The sequence below is a fragment of the Phalacrocorax aristotelis genome, chromosome 12 (assembly GCF_949628215.1).
Source record: "Phalacrocorax aristotelis chromosome 12, bGulAri2.1, whole genome shotgun sequence".
NCBI classification, from domain to species: domain Eukaryota; kingdom Metazoa; phylum Chordata; class Aves; order Suliformes; family Phalacrocoracidae; genus Phalacrocorax; species Phalacrocorax aristotelis.
Window position 1 is genome coordinate 12,067,299 of NC_134287.1, and position 16,185 is coordinate 12,083,483.

Sequence of the window (16,185 nt, forward strand, 5' to 3'; positions counted from 1 at the left end):
AAGCATATTAATCTCAGATGAAATTATTAGCTAGGAGTATTTTTTGCATGAGTGCTCTTTAACACCCATGGCATAGATACTTCGAAACAATCAACAGTTTTAATCTAAAATCATAGATATTTAATAAATTGGACATCAGCCACAGGAAAGCCAGCGTTTTGCCCAGTTCATTGCCAAAATCACCATTAGCTATTTAGTTACACTGACATAGAATGCGACTCCAGACGAGGGAAAAAGCCTACAGATAGGATTTCTCCATGAGCGTAAGTAACCTTGTTCCATATTAGGAGAATAGGAACTTGTATAGCAGCTTGCACTTGTTCAGTTCTACTGCAAAATCCAGACCCTAAAACTGTGTTGTTTGGCCCAGCTACTGTTCTGCCTTTCTTATGGCAGCACTCCAGAAATACTGTAAGGCTTGAACAGAAAACTGTTTATGTTGATTTCTTGAATAAGAGAGTCTGTGCTTGTTCACAAGCAGTAATACACCCACCCATATATTTCCATGCAGGACAACCAGTGAAATACCTTGGCATCCACGTGAGCGTTGTGCTAGTGCGTTCTGGTAAGGCAGCTGGGGGTGAGGGGGCAGTGCTCCTGCCACACCGGACCGCGCCAAGCCAAACACTGTGGTATGACAGAAAAAGAGAAAAATACCTCGACAAAAAGCAGATGTGGGGATGAGGACCGTGGCTTGAAAGAGTGTGAATGGAGAAAAACCTTTGCAGACTTTTAAGACCCCGTGCTGAGTCTGAGCGCCGAGTTGTACGCTGTATGTATTAAATGCAGAAATAGTAGTGTCTAGTACAACACACTTGATCCATTTTTACAAGTGATGTAATATAACTGTCTGTGTGAAGTAACACGTTCTTGTGACTATCCACCTTCTAATCCAGGGCCATGCATTAGTGTCATAGCTGTGCTCTTGCTGCCCTCTGAGCCTCTGAGTCACCATCTTTCACTTCCTCAAATAATTACAGGCAGCAGAAAGTGGCTGTTGCTTGATCCCTCAAGGACTTTCTCTGCTTCTATAACAAGAAGGAAATTCACACAAAGCCATTCTTTCCTTGGATGGTCAGCAGACACCCGAGACTCACTTTAAACCTCAGGCAAAGATAGCACCGCATGCTAAACCTTTTGTTTCCCTGCATTGCCTCACCTGCCTGCCAGCTCTTACCTTTCCTTTGCTGGAAGACCGGCTGTCTATTAGCTACACAGCGCTGACCGGCCCTTGGCCCTCGCTGAACCAGGAAAAAAACAATGTTGCAAAATTTTCTTCCTTGGGGGAAAGGATGTGAAGCTCTTTCGTTTGTATTTCACAGAATGTAGTGTGTGTAAGTCAATGTGTCTAAAGAAGCACTGATTGTCATGCATTTTCAGAAGGTGCATTTGGTGTTACGTTATTACTAAGTCGTAACTGTGCAACTGAAATATGGCCGGATTCTCTACTGCCCTGCACCTGGTTAGTGCTCTCCATCTGCAAACTACGTGATAAATGCAAATAACTTAAAATTTTCCAGTTGTTGGTGGTAGTATTTTGTACCCATTTACAAGGCCACATACTTGTAAATGACTATGCCAGGTGCAGAGGGGAGAACTTGACCCCCGCCAAAATTAATCTTTCCCCTGAATTAAGGATTAATTTTTCAAAGAAGCCAGGATGTTTCTGCTTTCCTCGGTGCGTAAGCGAGAGTGTGTGTATGCGTTGGGGGGAGGGTGCATGGCATGCAGAGCCAGCACAGGAGCAAGTATTGAAATGGTCTTTGACTCAGCCCTCTCTAACAGACAGAGCATGTTACAAAGGAAGCAAGAAGACCTGGAAGGAATGTTTTCAGTATTACTTATCTGGTACGAGCAGCACAATTTCTGCTCCATCGGTCATCTGAAATGTCCTTCCAAAATATGTGCAGGTAAAACCTTCCTGTCACACTGTATCATCATACGGCAACTCCAATCCTTAATGCTGTGTTATTACAGCAGTGGGTAAAGCCCTGCTGGGCAGATCCTGATCCCACTAAGGCATGTATCTGGAAGGGGGGAGCCCAAGACTGATGATCCTTTATTAAAAGCAGGCTCTTTGGTTAGGCCCAGACTGGGGATTTGCTTTAGGAATGACTCTGTCACTAGAGAAGGTTTATGTTGCTGGCTGGGGCATACTCTCCTCTCCCGTTTTGTATCAGCTGACAGAGCCTACGTCTGATAAATGCCGAAAAACATTTCTGCGGAGGTGTTACGGGTGAGAGATTAAAATAATATGCACAGTTTCCCCCCCCTGCCCTTGGGACGGGGAAAGATTTGATGTTTGTAAGCCACCGCCGGAGCGTGATTCCCCACGCTGCCCGTCCTGTTGCGAGCGCAGCCCCGGGGGCGAGACCCCGGCACGGCCAGGGACGGGCCGCCTCCGGGCGCCGCTCGGGCCGGACCGGGGCCATCCCGCCGGGCAGGTGCCGGCGGAGGGAGGAGGGAGCGGTCCCTCCTCAGGTGGGGCCGGCGGGAGGGGCCGGGCCGGGCCGGGTCGGGGGCACCACCCGCCCCTCCACCCCCTCCGAGGCTCCCGTGCGGCGCCGGCTGCCCCCGGCGGGAGCGGCAGCCCTCCGCAGGGCGGGCTCAGCCGCAGGGGGCTGCCTGTCCCGGCAGCCCAGCCAGGGGGGCGGCGGGGGGAGCGCGGGTGCCCGCGGGGCCGGTCCTCTGCCCCCTCCCTCTTCCCCCCCCCCCGCCGCCGTCCCTCCCCGCCTGCCTCCCGCCGCCGTCGTGGCGGAGGGCTGCGCGCCCACCCGCGCCTCCCGCCGCAGGGGCCTCCCCGTATGGTCCCCGCCGCTGCCATGAGCCAGGCCCCGGCGCCCCGCGGCGCCGACCCGCCGGAGAGCGATGCCCGCAGCGGGGCCGCCGGCCGAGGGATGCCGCCGCCGCCGCCCAGCCTGCCCCAGCTCCTCCACAAGTAAGAGCCGCCCCGCGAACCGCCGGGCCGGGCGGGCGGGCGGGCGGGTGCGGGTCCCTCTCCCTCCCCGCGGGCGGACGGACAGTCGGGCAGGCGGCGGGTGGCCCCGGCCGCGGGCGAGAGGTACCCGCGGGGCTGAGCCTCGCCTCCGGCGCCGCGGCGGGGCCGTCCCCGCTGATGCGGGGCACCTGTCCCCCGAGAGACCGGCACCGGGCCCGCCTCCCAGCACAAGTTTTCCTGCCCGAAAAGCCGCTCGCGTCGGTTTTCCGAGGGTTCGCCCCGGCGCCGCCCGGGAGGCTTCCCGGGAGGCTTCCCGTGCCGTGCCGTGCCGTGCCCTGCAGCCGCCCCGCCGCTGGCGGGCTCGGCCTCTCCTCCTCGGGCCTGCAGCGAGGGGCTCGCGTCGTGCCGGAGGCGATCGCATCTCTCTGCAAAGCTGTCACAGGAAAAGCAGCCTGTGCGTGCGTGGAAGGCTTATTAACGAGGGCAAGGATGCTAACGGCGTTTTGCTCTTTCGTTTTTTTCCGTCTGGGAAGAGAGCAGGAAAAGTACTTTTGCACCACAGATGTGGTGGCGTGAGCGATACTTTTCTAGTTAAACGAGAAGCTTGAAGACGACCTGATCACTCCGTAGTTAGTACGTGAAGCGTAACTAACACAGAAGTGGATCGGTGCTGGTTCAAGATGCTTGTGTGCACTGTGCCTGATTTTCCCCAAGTTGTAACATATTGCAAGAGGTAGGGGCTTTTACCAGAGCAGTAGATCTGCTAGCGGACGCTCCGCTACGGAGCCGTTAGAATCGCCTTCTATTACTTTAAGATTTGCCGCTTGAGTTGACAAGCGGGACGCTGGGCGCGGCGCAGTGGCGTGGGCTGAGAAACGCTTTTGACATTATGGCCCAGGCCACCAACGGGACTGAGCCCGTGCTCGGCCTCAAGCGAAGCGCCGGCATGACAAAGCACTGCTGAGCTGCGGCGGCCTCGCAGCTGGGCGCGCGCCGCTTCCTGCCACAGCCCCCTTACGAAAGGCATCGCCTCCGTCAGTTTGTCAACAAAACCCAACAATGTAACTAACGGAGGAAATGCTTTCAGTTCTCTCGCTTGTATTTGCAAAATACATGCGTATATGTGTATAAATATATATATATGCATGTACGCCTTAACGTTACAGCAGACCTGGAGTATGAGTGTTACTTTAAGTCAGGAATTGTGTTATCTTTTATAAATACGTGTGAAACTGGACTGTTGAAGTTGCTGTTGGGGGTGGCCCCTAAATTTCTTGATACTTGGTTTGCTCTTTGTCTGTTCGCTTTTAGATCATGTTTCGTAACTTATTCGAGAAAACGTTAACAGTTCTTGTTACCCACATTTTTATTCCTAATTGGAAGTACAGGCTTGGGAGTTTGCGTTGAAACTGAAACGTTAATGGTCCCTTCCTAAGTCTGCTGGGCAGCTGCATTGTGCAACCAGAAGGTAATCTACACTGACTCACAATCAGTCTTCAGTTTTAAACTAAGGTCTCTAAAGATGGCCCTTATTTTTTTCACTTTTATGGAGGCTTCAGGTGGACGTATGTTGCCAGTCAGATGGGTGAAGCTGTCAAGACTGCGTCAGGACTGTATTTCTAGTGCGGCGCGTGTTACGTGCAAAGGCAGTGCGGTTTTGCCAGTTGCGCCTGCTAGCAAATTATAGGTGGGAAAACTTGAAATGGTTTCCTTTCAAGCCTATCTTTAATGGCAGGAGATAGGTGCCACGCTCTGGCCGCTCTTTGCCATGGTAATGTGACACAGAATGGCAAATGTCGAACATCTCCATCTAAGGTCCTGCAACTTGATCATACGGTTTTGTAATCATGCGGCATAATTTGGTGTGCGCCTCTGTGTTTACCTGATAATTAATAAATCTTCACCCAGTATTTGATTGGAAACACAGGCAAATTATGTTTTGCTTTACTGATAATAACTTGGATATTTGGTGATTGTTAGGAAGTGAGGTGTTAGGGGATATCTTAAATTGCTCTTTTGAATTTATTTCTAATGTGCTAGGACAGGTATTATGACCGGCAAAATAGGATGGAAAGGAAAGCAGTGATTCTCCTACAAAATGAAGTAGCAGTTTCTTCGCTAGGGAAGAAAACATTGACCTCTTTTCCCGAGCATTTTGGTTTTCTTGACTTTTTTTTTTGCCAACAATCGCTGTCTTTTTGCTTTGTGAGCCTCAGTAAACAAGTGTGCAGCGACAGAATGCTAATTCAGAGCGGTGTAGGTCAGAATATTGTGGGGTGTTTAACTGGATCTCCCTGCTTCAACATTTCTGGTTTTCCTTATACCATTTAAACATAAAAAGTGCTCTGGATTCCTTCTTTTCCCCCACCAGTACTATTGTTAGAAATTTTTAGAGCTGTTAGGTGAAGACCAATAGAATTTTTAAAAATGACTTCCTACATGGGCAGCTGGTAAACTTTCACTGTGAACACTGAGCATTGAAAAGGATTAGAGCAAGGATTTAGCAAAAATGAAGATCTGAAATGTTTTTGGTAGCAGCCACATTGGCTGAACTTGTGCAACGCAGGTAGCATGTACCATATTCTTTAAATGCTTCTCTGCTTTAAGATTTATAATGTAATTTTAATATTAAAATATCACCAAATCCCTAGTTTGAAAGTCCTTGCTGATAGTACTTGAAGACAATAAGATATAAATTGAAATACGCTGTCTTCATGGGTTTTTTTTCCCCGGAGTGACAGCGTCATTTCAGTTGATAATAGAGGTCTGGTTGTGATTTACAGAACAGTTGAAGCTTTCTATCTGTGCAGGCAGTTGTGAAGTTTGATGGGAAAATACTTCTTATTTTCCAAAAGTAAAAGCCTTATTGCAGTCAAAGCCCTTAGGTTGTAGAGCTGAGAATGAAAAGCTGGTGGGAAGAGAAACCTGAATTTACACACTGCGGAGGATGACTTACAAAACCATACGCTTGCATGTGAAATAAAGCAGAAGACTGAGAAGAAGGAGAAGGACGATGTGATGGGGTTGGTTGGTGCTCATCACTGGTTCCTGCTGCGGTAGTGGGGCAGGAGTGGAAATGCAGGGCAGGGCCGGTAGCGCCAGCAAGTGAAACGCCTATGGGAAGTCTTTGAAAAGACCTCAGATACCTGTTCTGCACAGGAAGGTTTTAATACGTTTTTGGAACTGCTGTTTTGTTTCGTTTTTGTTTTTTTTTTTTTTCCCTCTCTTTAGGTAAGTCTGCTCTGAGGAGATGATTTTTGTTTATAATTTGGAGGTGGCATTGAAAAATTTTTAGATGACAGGTCAGTGTGTGACAAATTTTAGCACCTGCTGTTAGATTGACTGGAGCGCCTAAGCAGCATGGGAGAGCGGAGACTCCTATTAATAATTCCAGGTGTGTGATTCATTGCAGTCTGATGGAGCAACTGTCTGGAAATAACTGAAAGCACCGAGGGGTGGCTGTGGGCTAAATGTAAAGATGTTGCATGAAGAATGCTCTCTGTGAAAGTTCTTGCTTAAAAGATGCTGCAAGTAAACCCCATAATTATAGGAGACCTAATTGTATTGAAATGCAATCTCCTTGTTTTAATGGCTGGTTGCATGCTTTCAGTTCTAAAGATTTGTCATGGGTAATATCTGTCCAGTGGAAATGGAGCAGTTTTTAGCTCCCTGTATTCATATAGGAGTATGCGTTTGGTTTACAAGTTTAATAAAGATGTCTTAAAACAATGGGGGGAAAACCAAAGTTAATATTTTTTCTTTTCTAAGGGGTTGTGCCCTGGAGATTTTGAGCTCCTCTGGAAGGAAGATGGAATTTCCAACATCTGCGCCCGAGTCATCATCAGTTTGTGCCAGTTCTGGGGGCAGACAGGAGTAAGCAGGCTGGTGCTGAATGCTTTGAGTCTTTTATTTCCTGTAGCAGTGAGGAGGAAACTTCTTGGGAAAAATAACCTCCAACTTATTTTTTTTTTAAGCTTAAACCCATTATGTTTCAGCAAGTGCTTTTTGATTTTTTTCCTTGTGTGTTTATTTTGTGTAAAGTGTGGGGTTTTCTTTTTCTTTTTTCTTTCTTTTTTTTTTCCCCAACTCGAGGTCTCTCAGGAGAGATAAAATATGAAATGTACTCCCATTATATACATTAGTCATGGCAAATAGTTTGGCATATATGGCAAAGGCTAAAGTGATACTTAACAAGAGGACATTAGGAGAAACACTGGTTTTACTGTTTCTCTTCTTAGTGTTAGTGATCCAGGCTTTCCATATTTACTTGCCTTTTAAAGTACATCTCCAAAATCTGAGTTGCTTCCCTACCCAACAGAGCCCTGAAAACTCATCGAGTTTGTGTTGTAACATCTGTAACGGCCCTGAACAGGCACAAAAACAAAACAGAAAGTGTTGTAGCTGTCTTAGCTGAGAAGCCTTACCAAAGCAAGGACAGGAGCTGAAAAAGCAGACTGCATGGTGTGGGACTTGCCGGAGAATGTGGGAACTAAACCCGGGTTATTAAACCCCTCCTTGTGTTTCCCATTCATTGTCTCAGTATGTTAGGAAACACACAGCGAGGGAACCTCAGTTTTCTCAGCCAGTGTTTGGCTCCTTCTGTGTAATTATTGAGACTTGTCCTAGACCTCAGCTGACATTAAAATCAAGGCTTAAAATGTGTGCACCAAATGTGTGTGTGCAGGGAGGGGCAGGGGCGGTGACACCTGGGGGTGCTTCACTTCTAAGTTTAGTTGCTTATAAAAAGTAGCATCAGCCATGATAACTACCTTCAGGTCAGGTAATTAAAATTTCTCTTTTAACATTTCCTTTTCTTAACATTTCTCATTTGAAATACTTTTAAATTGTCTGTTTTGATGGAAACCCGGTGACCCCTCCTGTGTATCAGGCGTGACCCAAAGCTTAAAGACGAATTAATCATGTGGATGTTCTTGGTTTTAAACAAAAATGTCTGGAAGTGTGGATTTCTTTGTCTTGAAATCGTTTGTGTTTAGGTTTTTTTCTTTTTTTTTTTTTTCTTTTTAAACTCTCATTTAAAGCCCAACAGCTTATTGGGAAAAATAGCACAATAAAATAGAATTTACGGCTTGAAGAGAGAGCACAGAGGTACAAAGTGGAAAGGGGTCAGAAAAAAGAATTTAGAAGGAATGCCTTGCATGCAAATTTCTCCATGTAATCTGGCTTGTATTGTCAGTTTTCAGTCAATACTTAGTTGCCCAGAAATGTAAAAATTCTTTCACATATTTTAGTGGCGAGAGAGAGATAACAGCAGTGGTATCAACTTTAGTAAAAAATTAAGTAATGTGTACTTTTTAAGAAGCAATGTAGTAAGTGGGGTTTTGGGCCACAACACGTGGCAATAGAGTCCTCCTTACTGGAGCTAAGTTGCCTGGATGTTGCCTTTTTATTGGAAATTTAATACCACTGTTCCCATCAATGGGAAGACTGGGAATTGTGTTCGTTTGGTTTTCCTCTTATTTCAGCTCTTGTCCGTTTGAAGCTAACAGTGAGTAGTTACATGTGCCCTGCTGAGCTACTGCTGGTCTGTGGTGATGATGCTAAAATCTTTCTGACCCAATTTGGAGGAAAGGCAAATGGAGTTGGGTAAAAACCTTAATACCGTTTAGTTCTGATCCTTTCTGGAGACTGTCAAAATGTCATATATCTTCAAAGATATATTTATATCTATTTATATATATTTACTTCGTAGAGGACTGCAGAAATTTATTTAGGAGGGTAAAAAATGTACTGTTTGCATGAAATAATAATTTTAATAACTTTAAAATACTCCTTCAAATAGAATCTGCTGTTTCTGAAGAGTAAGCTGTCTTGATTTTTTTTAATTTCAACGAACCCCTTTGATCTGATTTGCAGCTAGACACTCTATCAGACCTACTTTATTCCCCTGAATATACTCCCTGCTTTTTCCCCCCTCTTCATCCTTTGTAACATTTTATAGTTGACTTAAGGATGTAATTGCTCTGTTAGCCTCTGCCCCTCTATGTCCAGCTGCTTTCTCTTTGTCATACTAATGACCCGTCACAGCGAAGCTGTCACTTGACACACTGGTTGAAGCCAGAAAACCTGCCCCTTTGGGTTTTACAAACATTTAATATCTGTCCTGTTCTGACAACTGAAGCCTAGCCTGTTTAACAAATGCCTCTTGCCTATTTAGAAAAAATGCCAAATAAAAGCTTTGGGTATTTTGTTGCAAGAAGGGGCAAAGGCTTGTTTTCTTAAAGGATCAGTATTTATGAGTGCACAGGCAATTATTTTGTGGCAGGCGTACTGCATTTTTGTGTGTGTGTATGCAAGCTTGTGAAATGTGAGTTTAACTGATATTAATTGTACTACAAGCTGTGTATGTATCTCATGCATCTGCGGAACTACAAGGAAGGTGGATTCGTTTAGTTTTCTGCATGTCCTTGTTGGGAGATGAGACGAAGAGGCAGTGAGCGGGTCTGGGGTGGAGCTGCGTTGTGTGGCTGTTGCACGAGATGATGCTGCTCAGATTTGTCGTCCGGCACCTCCGTTGTTTAAAGGCATGCAGGCGTCTCACCAGCCTTTGCAGAATGCTCCAAAGATGCCGTGAGCCCATCCTGACTCTGGGGGTGATACGGATCTCTAGCTATACTGGTGGTGAAGTGTAATCCATCTCCTGCCTGGTTTTAACTCTAAAGCCTGTATTACACAAAATTTAATGATGGTGACTGCTTTAAGAGGGATGGGGTAATATTCTGCTTCATCACTTCTGCATATACTTCTTACTAGGCAAAGGCAGGGACAGGATAAGGAAGTGTTTAACTCCTGTTCCCTTAAGTAATATCTGCCAGCCAGGATGGACAGAGAAAATGGTACTGTGGGCAGGTTATGAGCTGCTCCCTGGCAGACTTCTCATCACCTGGTCCCTTCCCTGGCTTACTGGCTTTTGAGATACCAAAGGCATCTGATGTTACCTAGCCTTAGCTTGCCTCAGCTATACAGTAGGCTGCAGTGTATTAGAATTCAGGCAATGTAAAATGTCTTGAATTTAGTAGTGTCAAAAATTACAGTTTTGTGCATTGTGGCTTTTTTTCCTGGACGGGGGAGGTGTGTGAGTTGATGGTGCCTGTGAGCTAGGGCCGCTTCTCTGGAAATGTGCAGGAGCTGCTCTTGCATTTTTACTTCTATTTGAATCTTGCAGAGCTATGTGTGTTTGCATGGTTTGCGGTCTGGATGCCACTCCAGAGACTGTCAGAGATTTCCTTTGTTCCTGCCTATAAAATTCTTTGTCAGGGATTATGCACAATTCAGACTGAGGATGGGATTTGGAGAAAAGATGACTCTTGTCTCCTAAGACCGTAGAGAGAAATATCAGCAAACTAGGATGGGATTTTTTTGTCAGCCCTAGGCTCCTCTTATCTTCCAAACCCTTCCATTAACACATCTTAACATTCACACCCCTGCTATCCATGTGCTCTGCGCCATCCGTTTGTGCCCCACTCGTGGCACATTCTTGTAAGGTCACCTACAGCTTTCCACCGTCTGCCAAACGACGACCAAGCGTTGGGCTCTTTTCTTTATTTACCGCTTCATTCAAGGTCACTGATCTATCCTGTCGCAACACCTTCTCCTCACGCTACAGGCAGAGCTCACCCTTTTGCTGGCATCTTTCTGTTGACTCTCTTTGAGATGGTCCCGGAGGCTTGCCTCAGGTTGGTCTGACGTGCATGACGCTTAGGAGAGTGTCGTTGGTGTGCCTAGAGGTGAATACGGTTGTAAGTAATACAGAACAGTGGTTGACTGGGATGGTGTTTGTAGACACCTCTGCTGGCAGCATGGGCAAACAGGTTCACAGGTAAAGTGGTGTAAACAAAAGAATAAATGTTCTGTGGTACTTGAATCTGAGTCAACTAATGTATTTTCTCTACTGTTTTGAATGTTATTTGAACATACCTTCTCTCTTATAGCTCCTGGAGAAGTAAAAAATGCTAGCCAGCTACTTCAAATTTGACAATAAAAATTTAAGTCAATCATACATCAGTGTATCTTTGGTAGATCAGACTTCTAAAAGACAAGGGATCATTGCTGTTCAACCTAGGTTTTGTAGGTTTTCTGCAGTACAAAATATTAAAGGATTGAATTTCCTTAAAAAAGAAAAAAAAGAGTAAAATGGAAATTTGCAAGGGCTAGAAGTGATTTAGTAATTTTGTTTAGATGGTTAAAGCTTACCTGTGCAGAATAAATCAACACGCCTTATATAGTATGTAAATATGTTAGATGGCCAAGCCAGTTTGATGGTCAGTGTTAAGTAAGACCTAAATTCCTATTTGGATATAGTGTATATACTGTGAGACTGATCTTCCAAAACTTTATTCATACACGAGGATTATTTATGTGTGTAAGGCTTTAGAGAGTCAGATCCTATCATCTAAGTCTGCCAGGTTTCATGACTATTTACTGCTTTTTTTCCCTTTTTTTTTTTTTTCTAGGTGACTAGGAATCCTGCACAGAAGTGTTAAGAGCAGTAGTTGCTGATAAGAGAGACCCAATACAGCAGAAGCCAAAGAAATAATAGAAAGTTACCATGTGTTCCAGGATTGAAGCTTCTCTTTTACAAGAGAACATGGAGCTGTGCAGGGAGGAGTATGGATCCATGCTCCTTTGTGCTTCTTAATAGCATATTAATGGTCTGACATGGTTTAAAACCAATACCCTGTAGTGTTAAAGCCTCACTATCTGTAGGGATTTGTGGAGTTGGAGGCGGAGAGGGTACAAAGAGCCCATCAGCTCCTCTGCACAGTGCTGCTCTTACAGGTGGCCATCGCTGCTATCTTCCAATTTGTGCTGAGCATTTGGAAGCAAAAAGGCACTGTCTTACATCTCTCATCTAAGTTGGCTACTTGCTTTGTTTTCCATGTAAGTTCTCAGGATTTTTGTTTTGGTTTGTTTTTTTTCTTACGTTTGCTGCAGTTTTTTTAACGTAATAACATGAAAGTAATGATACAATTTTGTGGTATTTCCCCCTATATTCAAAGGAGCTTTTATAAATTTTATGAAGATCCCATTTTATCCTAATCCATATGGCAAGGGCATAAAATATCAGCAGCTAAGAGCACTTTCTGGATTGCTGGCATCATTTACGGGGGGAATCCGCCCTAAACTGCAAGACAGTTGTTTGTAGCCTTTTCTATACAACATGCTGTCTCTTACTGTGCATTTTGGGAGTACTTGGCACTGGTCTGTTTGTAATCTCCTCCCGCTCTGTAGAATATGAGACCCTTTTACAAAAAGATACGAACACACAGAAGAGAGACTTCACACACATTTTTATTGATCCCTTTAGTATGATAGATTTTTCATTTGTGTGTCCTTCTATGAAGCATTAAAACCTACTGTTTTGCTTTGGTGCTTCTATACAAGCTGTATTATGTGAAAGTTGGTAGCAGTGTTCCAAAGCTGAGGACTTGATTGGCAAGTTTTAGCTGTGAGTAAATTTTCACAGCTGATCCATAAATCCCCGGCAGACCATTAGGAGCTTCAAAGCGGCTCTGGCAAGCTCCCCTACAATAATTGTAGTTTTAAGTTTGTTATATTTAGTTTTCTCACCTCTTAGCTGGATGCCGGGGGACCTCACTAGAATCAAACCAGCCCTGCATCTACTTTTTCCTTCAAGTTGGCAATTTGTACAAATAGCACAGTGTGGGAGGAGGGCTTGCTGGTTGGCTCCCAGCATACAAGGCAGAGACCCTCTGAGGGTGTGACTTGTGACAAAGAGACCCCAGATCTGGGGTTAGACCTTCCAGTAATTTCAGGAGACTTGGAGCACATCACTTCTCACCCCCACCTCCAGCCCCTGCTCTTAAGAAATAATGGAATCATCAAGGGAGGCAGAAAAAATGCTTCTTCAAGCTTAAACATGCCAGAGTCGCATATAACTCTGTCAGACAGGAAGACACCTCTTAATTTAAATTCCCTCAGGTAACTGTACTTCTTTATCTGTAGCGAGGCTGGCAGAGTGACCAGGTTTTAGGAGCGACCACTGCTCTAAGAACAGGACTGTGTGGGTGGCAGCGGTGCAAGCAGCAGGCGTTTGATGGTAGCGATGTTGCTGGAGCAGCTGGAAGCGGGGCTTTGAGACCACATCCCCTGTAGGCTCACTGCTCTACACGCAGTAAAACCAGTGACTATGCTGCATCTTTGATAAGCCCTGGAGAATGTTTTTTACATACTAGGGCCCCACCTGGCAGCCTAATAAAGCCAGAGGAGAGGTTCCTGTCGTTCCCCTGGATTTGGATCCTGCTGGATGGGCTCTGGTAGCAAACTCAGACTTGGCTGCTCATTTGAGCAATTAGTGAATAGTTTGTATGTTTCCTTCTGGAATGTGACCTGCTGTGCCAGGGATGTACTTGCCACTTGGTGGAGTCTGGTGCATTACCTTGCTGAAGGGACAGGGACTGTGTAGAAGGAAGGGGTGCATCTGCACGGTAAATTCTTCCAAAGGGATATTTTTTCTCTTTTTAGAAGAGGCAAAGATAAACTGAATCTCTTTATCCTCTGCTACATAAAACCAGCCTCTCACACCTATAACCCATGAATGATTTCTTTACACAGGAGGGTGATAGAGAAGCATTATCTGAATTACTTATGAAAAGGAAAGGAAGGAAATTGGTGGTGGTCTTTTAACTGAGTTTTCAAATAATTTTGTTGGCTTTTAGAGCAAGAGAAGCAGAAATGTCATTCATATTAAAAACTCCTTCAAACAAAAATTTCTTCATGTTAAAATTTTAATTTAGGAGGATCATAAACTTTGTTGATTAGGGTCTTCTTAGGATAAGGACAGAGTAAGTTAACTATAAATAGTGATACAGTGAGTGATGATCTCATCCTACAAACTTTGTGTTGAACTTTAGCAGGAGAAGGTAAAAATATCAGCTGACAACCTTCCTGCAAGGAGGCATCTTTGATTAAAACAGAGGGATTTTTGGTAAAAGAAATGGAATTGGACATCTCTTCGATCCTTAGTTTCAAGTGCTTTAACTTCACTTAATGCAAGAAGTCAAGTGGAGGATGTCATTCCTGTGGTGGGGGTAGAGTGCTGTTGATGCCTGGCCCGGTTTTGATATCTGACACTTAAACTAGAAATGCTAAGAGTGATAAGAGTAAATGAGCTAATTACACATGTACAAATGAAATGCAAAGCATGCTTCAGCTGGAAGGAAAGACAATGCCCTTCACCTGTATCTCATAATGGAAAAATGTTTTCAGAACATATGGAACTTCTAATATGAACTGGAACTGGGGTAGTATTGTGGAAAAAATACAGCAATTAAAATTGCAAATCAGTTTTAAGATTAAAACCAAAAGATACCAGGTGTATGGGTGTAAGCAAACTACATACATCTTCCTGTGTTCACCTGCATAAGTGTTGTGCTCTGCTTTATTTCCTCAAGAACTGAATAGATGGGAAGCAGGTCACTGAGAGGACACCACAGACCTCCTATGCTTTTGGGCAAGCAGTTCGCTGGGCCGTAGATCAGAATGGCAGGGCATCCTTGCCTAGTAATTGCTGACCAGCAGCATGCTAATGCTAACTCGCGATAACTCGTATTTCATCTCCCTAGCAAATAAAATTTGCAAATGCTTATTCACAGAAGTGGCTGGAGTGAATCAGTGACCAGTATTTACACATGTAAGAGGTTTACAGGTAGAGCCTAAGGTGAATCCATAATTAAAGGCTAAGCATAAGAGGAGGCAGGTGAATCTAGAGTCTTACTGCTGGTGCTTTAAAACACAAGTAAGGGAATGGAACAGTGGAAGTTGAGGGGAGAGTTTAGCAGGCTTGTGTTCACCGCAGGGTTAACTCGGGCTCCTGCCTAGGTTCTAACTAACCATCTATCAAGCTAAATTAGTCTTAGTTAAAAAGGTGCTTTTGAGACAGTTGAGATTTTTGGGGAGAATCTGACCGTCACTGGGATAGCTGTCACTTTGGGAAGAATATGTTGGAAAGAGAATCTGTGTGCTGGTTATCTTCCATTTCCACCATTCCCTGAAGGACAGAAGAGTTCTCCATGAAATGCTATTGACCAGGAAGGCTTCAGCCCTGTCCCGCTGGAAGAAGTTGCCAGACTGAAACAGTGTTGGATGGGCCGGGACCTGCTGTGGGGAGGCTTGTGTTTGGGTTAGGTTAATCAGAGGTATGTCAGGAAGGTGCAGTGTGTGAGGGAGGTGTACCCAGAAGAAGAACCAACTTCCTTTATGTGGGGAAAAGCCTATGTACCCCTCCCCAGCTTCTTTGGGAGAGCCTAGGCAGTCTGCTGGCACCACATCAAACAACTTTACTTTTTTCTTTTTCCTTTCTGCGATGTAGTCTTGGTCTAGCTGGTATCAACGTTTTCTTTTCCAGCTAGTAATTAAAATTGGAATGAAGTTAAACTTATCTCAAGGTGCAGACTCAGTTGTTTGCTTTTTCCTCCTTGTGAGAGAAAAAGGGGCATGCTTACAGCTTCAGTAATCGCAGGAGGTGACCGATGGGGAAACTAAATAAGTGTCTTTTCGTGTAGGGACATTATTGGCCTGTGAAGTGGCTGGGGCAGTCGGGAGGTTCCCTAGCTTGTGTGTATGTCTTTGAGAGTATAAGTGATTTGAAGAAACAAACCAGAATTTTTTCCTGATTGAAAGGGTGCCTAGACTTATCTAGGGCTACAGCAGGATATTAATAGAACATACTGCATTTCCTTCGCATAAAAATATGAAGGGCACTTTGCTGAGAAAAAATCCTGCTGTGCCTTTCTGTCTTTGGGACCAGCTCATCACCCAGCTAAAATTAAAAGGTGAAGTCAGGCAGTTCTTGCTCTCTATTTTTAAACTGCTTCAGCGTATGAATGTGAGTGTGAAATTTTAGGCCTCTCTTAACTTAATTACCTACTTATTCAAAATATTATCTTCTCAAATTGCTGATCTATAATTATATTCATCTTTTCTGTGGACACACTTTAGCTACTCAATGCTTGTTTAATTAGTTCTATGCTTAATTTGTAGTTCTGTAGTTATTTACAGTGATGGAAGCCTGTGATAAGTGTTTAAAATCTATTTTGATCTGTTAAAGAATTAGCAAGTAGATGATGTTTTTGTATATCTGTTCCATGTTTTTCTTCTGGAAAATATTGTGAAGAAGCACAGATTTTTTTTAAAAAAAACAACACCCAAACAGTAAAAAGAATTCAAGCAAATAATTTTCACTTGACCTTAATAATAGAAAATGATGT

At 44.4% G+C, this 16,185-nt stretch overlaps 1 protein-coding gene across 2 annotated transcripts in view; it reads left to right on the forward strand.

The window, feature by feature from the left end:
- Nucleotides 1–2,553: 2,553 nt before the first annotated feature.
- RBM20 (RNA binding motif protein 20) overlaps nucleotides 2,554–16,185 on the forward strand; it is a 100,436-nt gene continuing 86,804 nt past the window's right edge. Inside the window, exon 1 of one of the 2 annotated variants that reach the window (XM_075107687.1) lies at nucleotides 2,554–2,938. In XM_075107687.1, the coding sequence (XP_074963788.1) occupies nucleotides 2,805–2,938 (134 nt within the window). In that variant the 5' untranslated portion in view covers nucleotides 2,554–2,804. The remainder of the gene's footprint in view (nucleotides 2,939–16,185) is intronic. The other variant, XM_075107685.1, reaches the window with a different exon arrangement.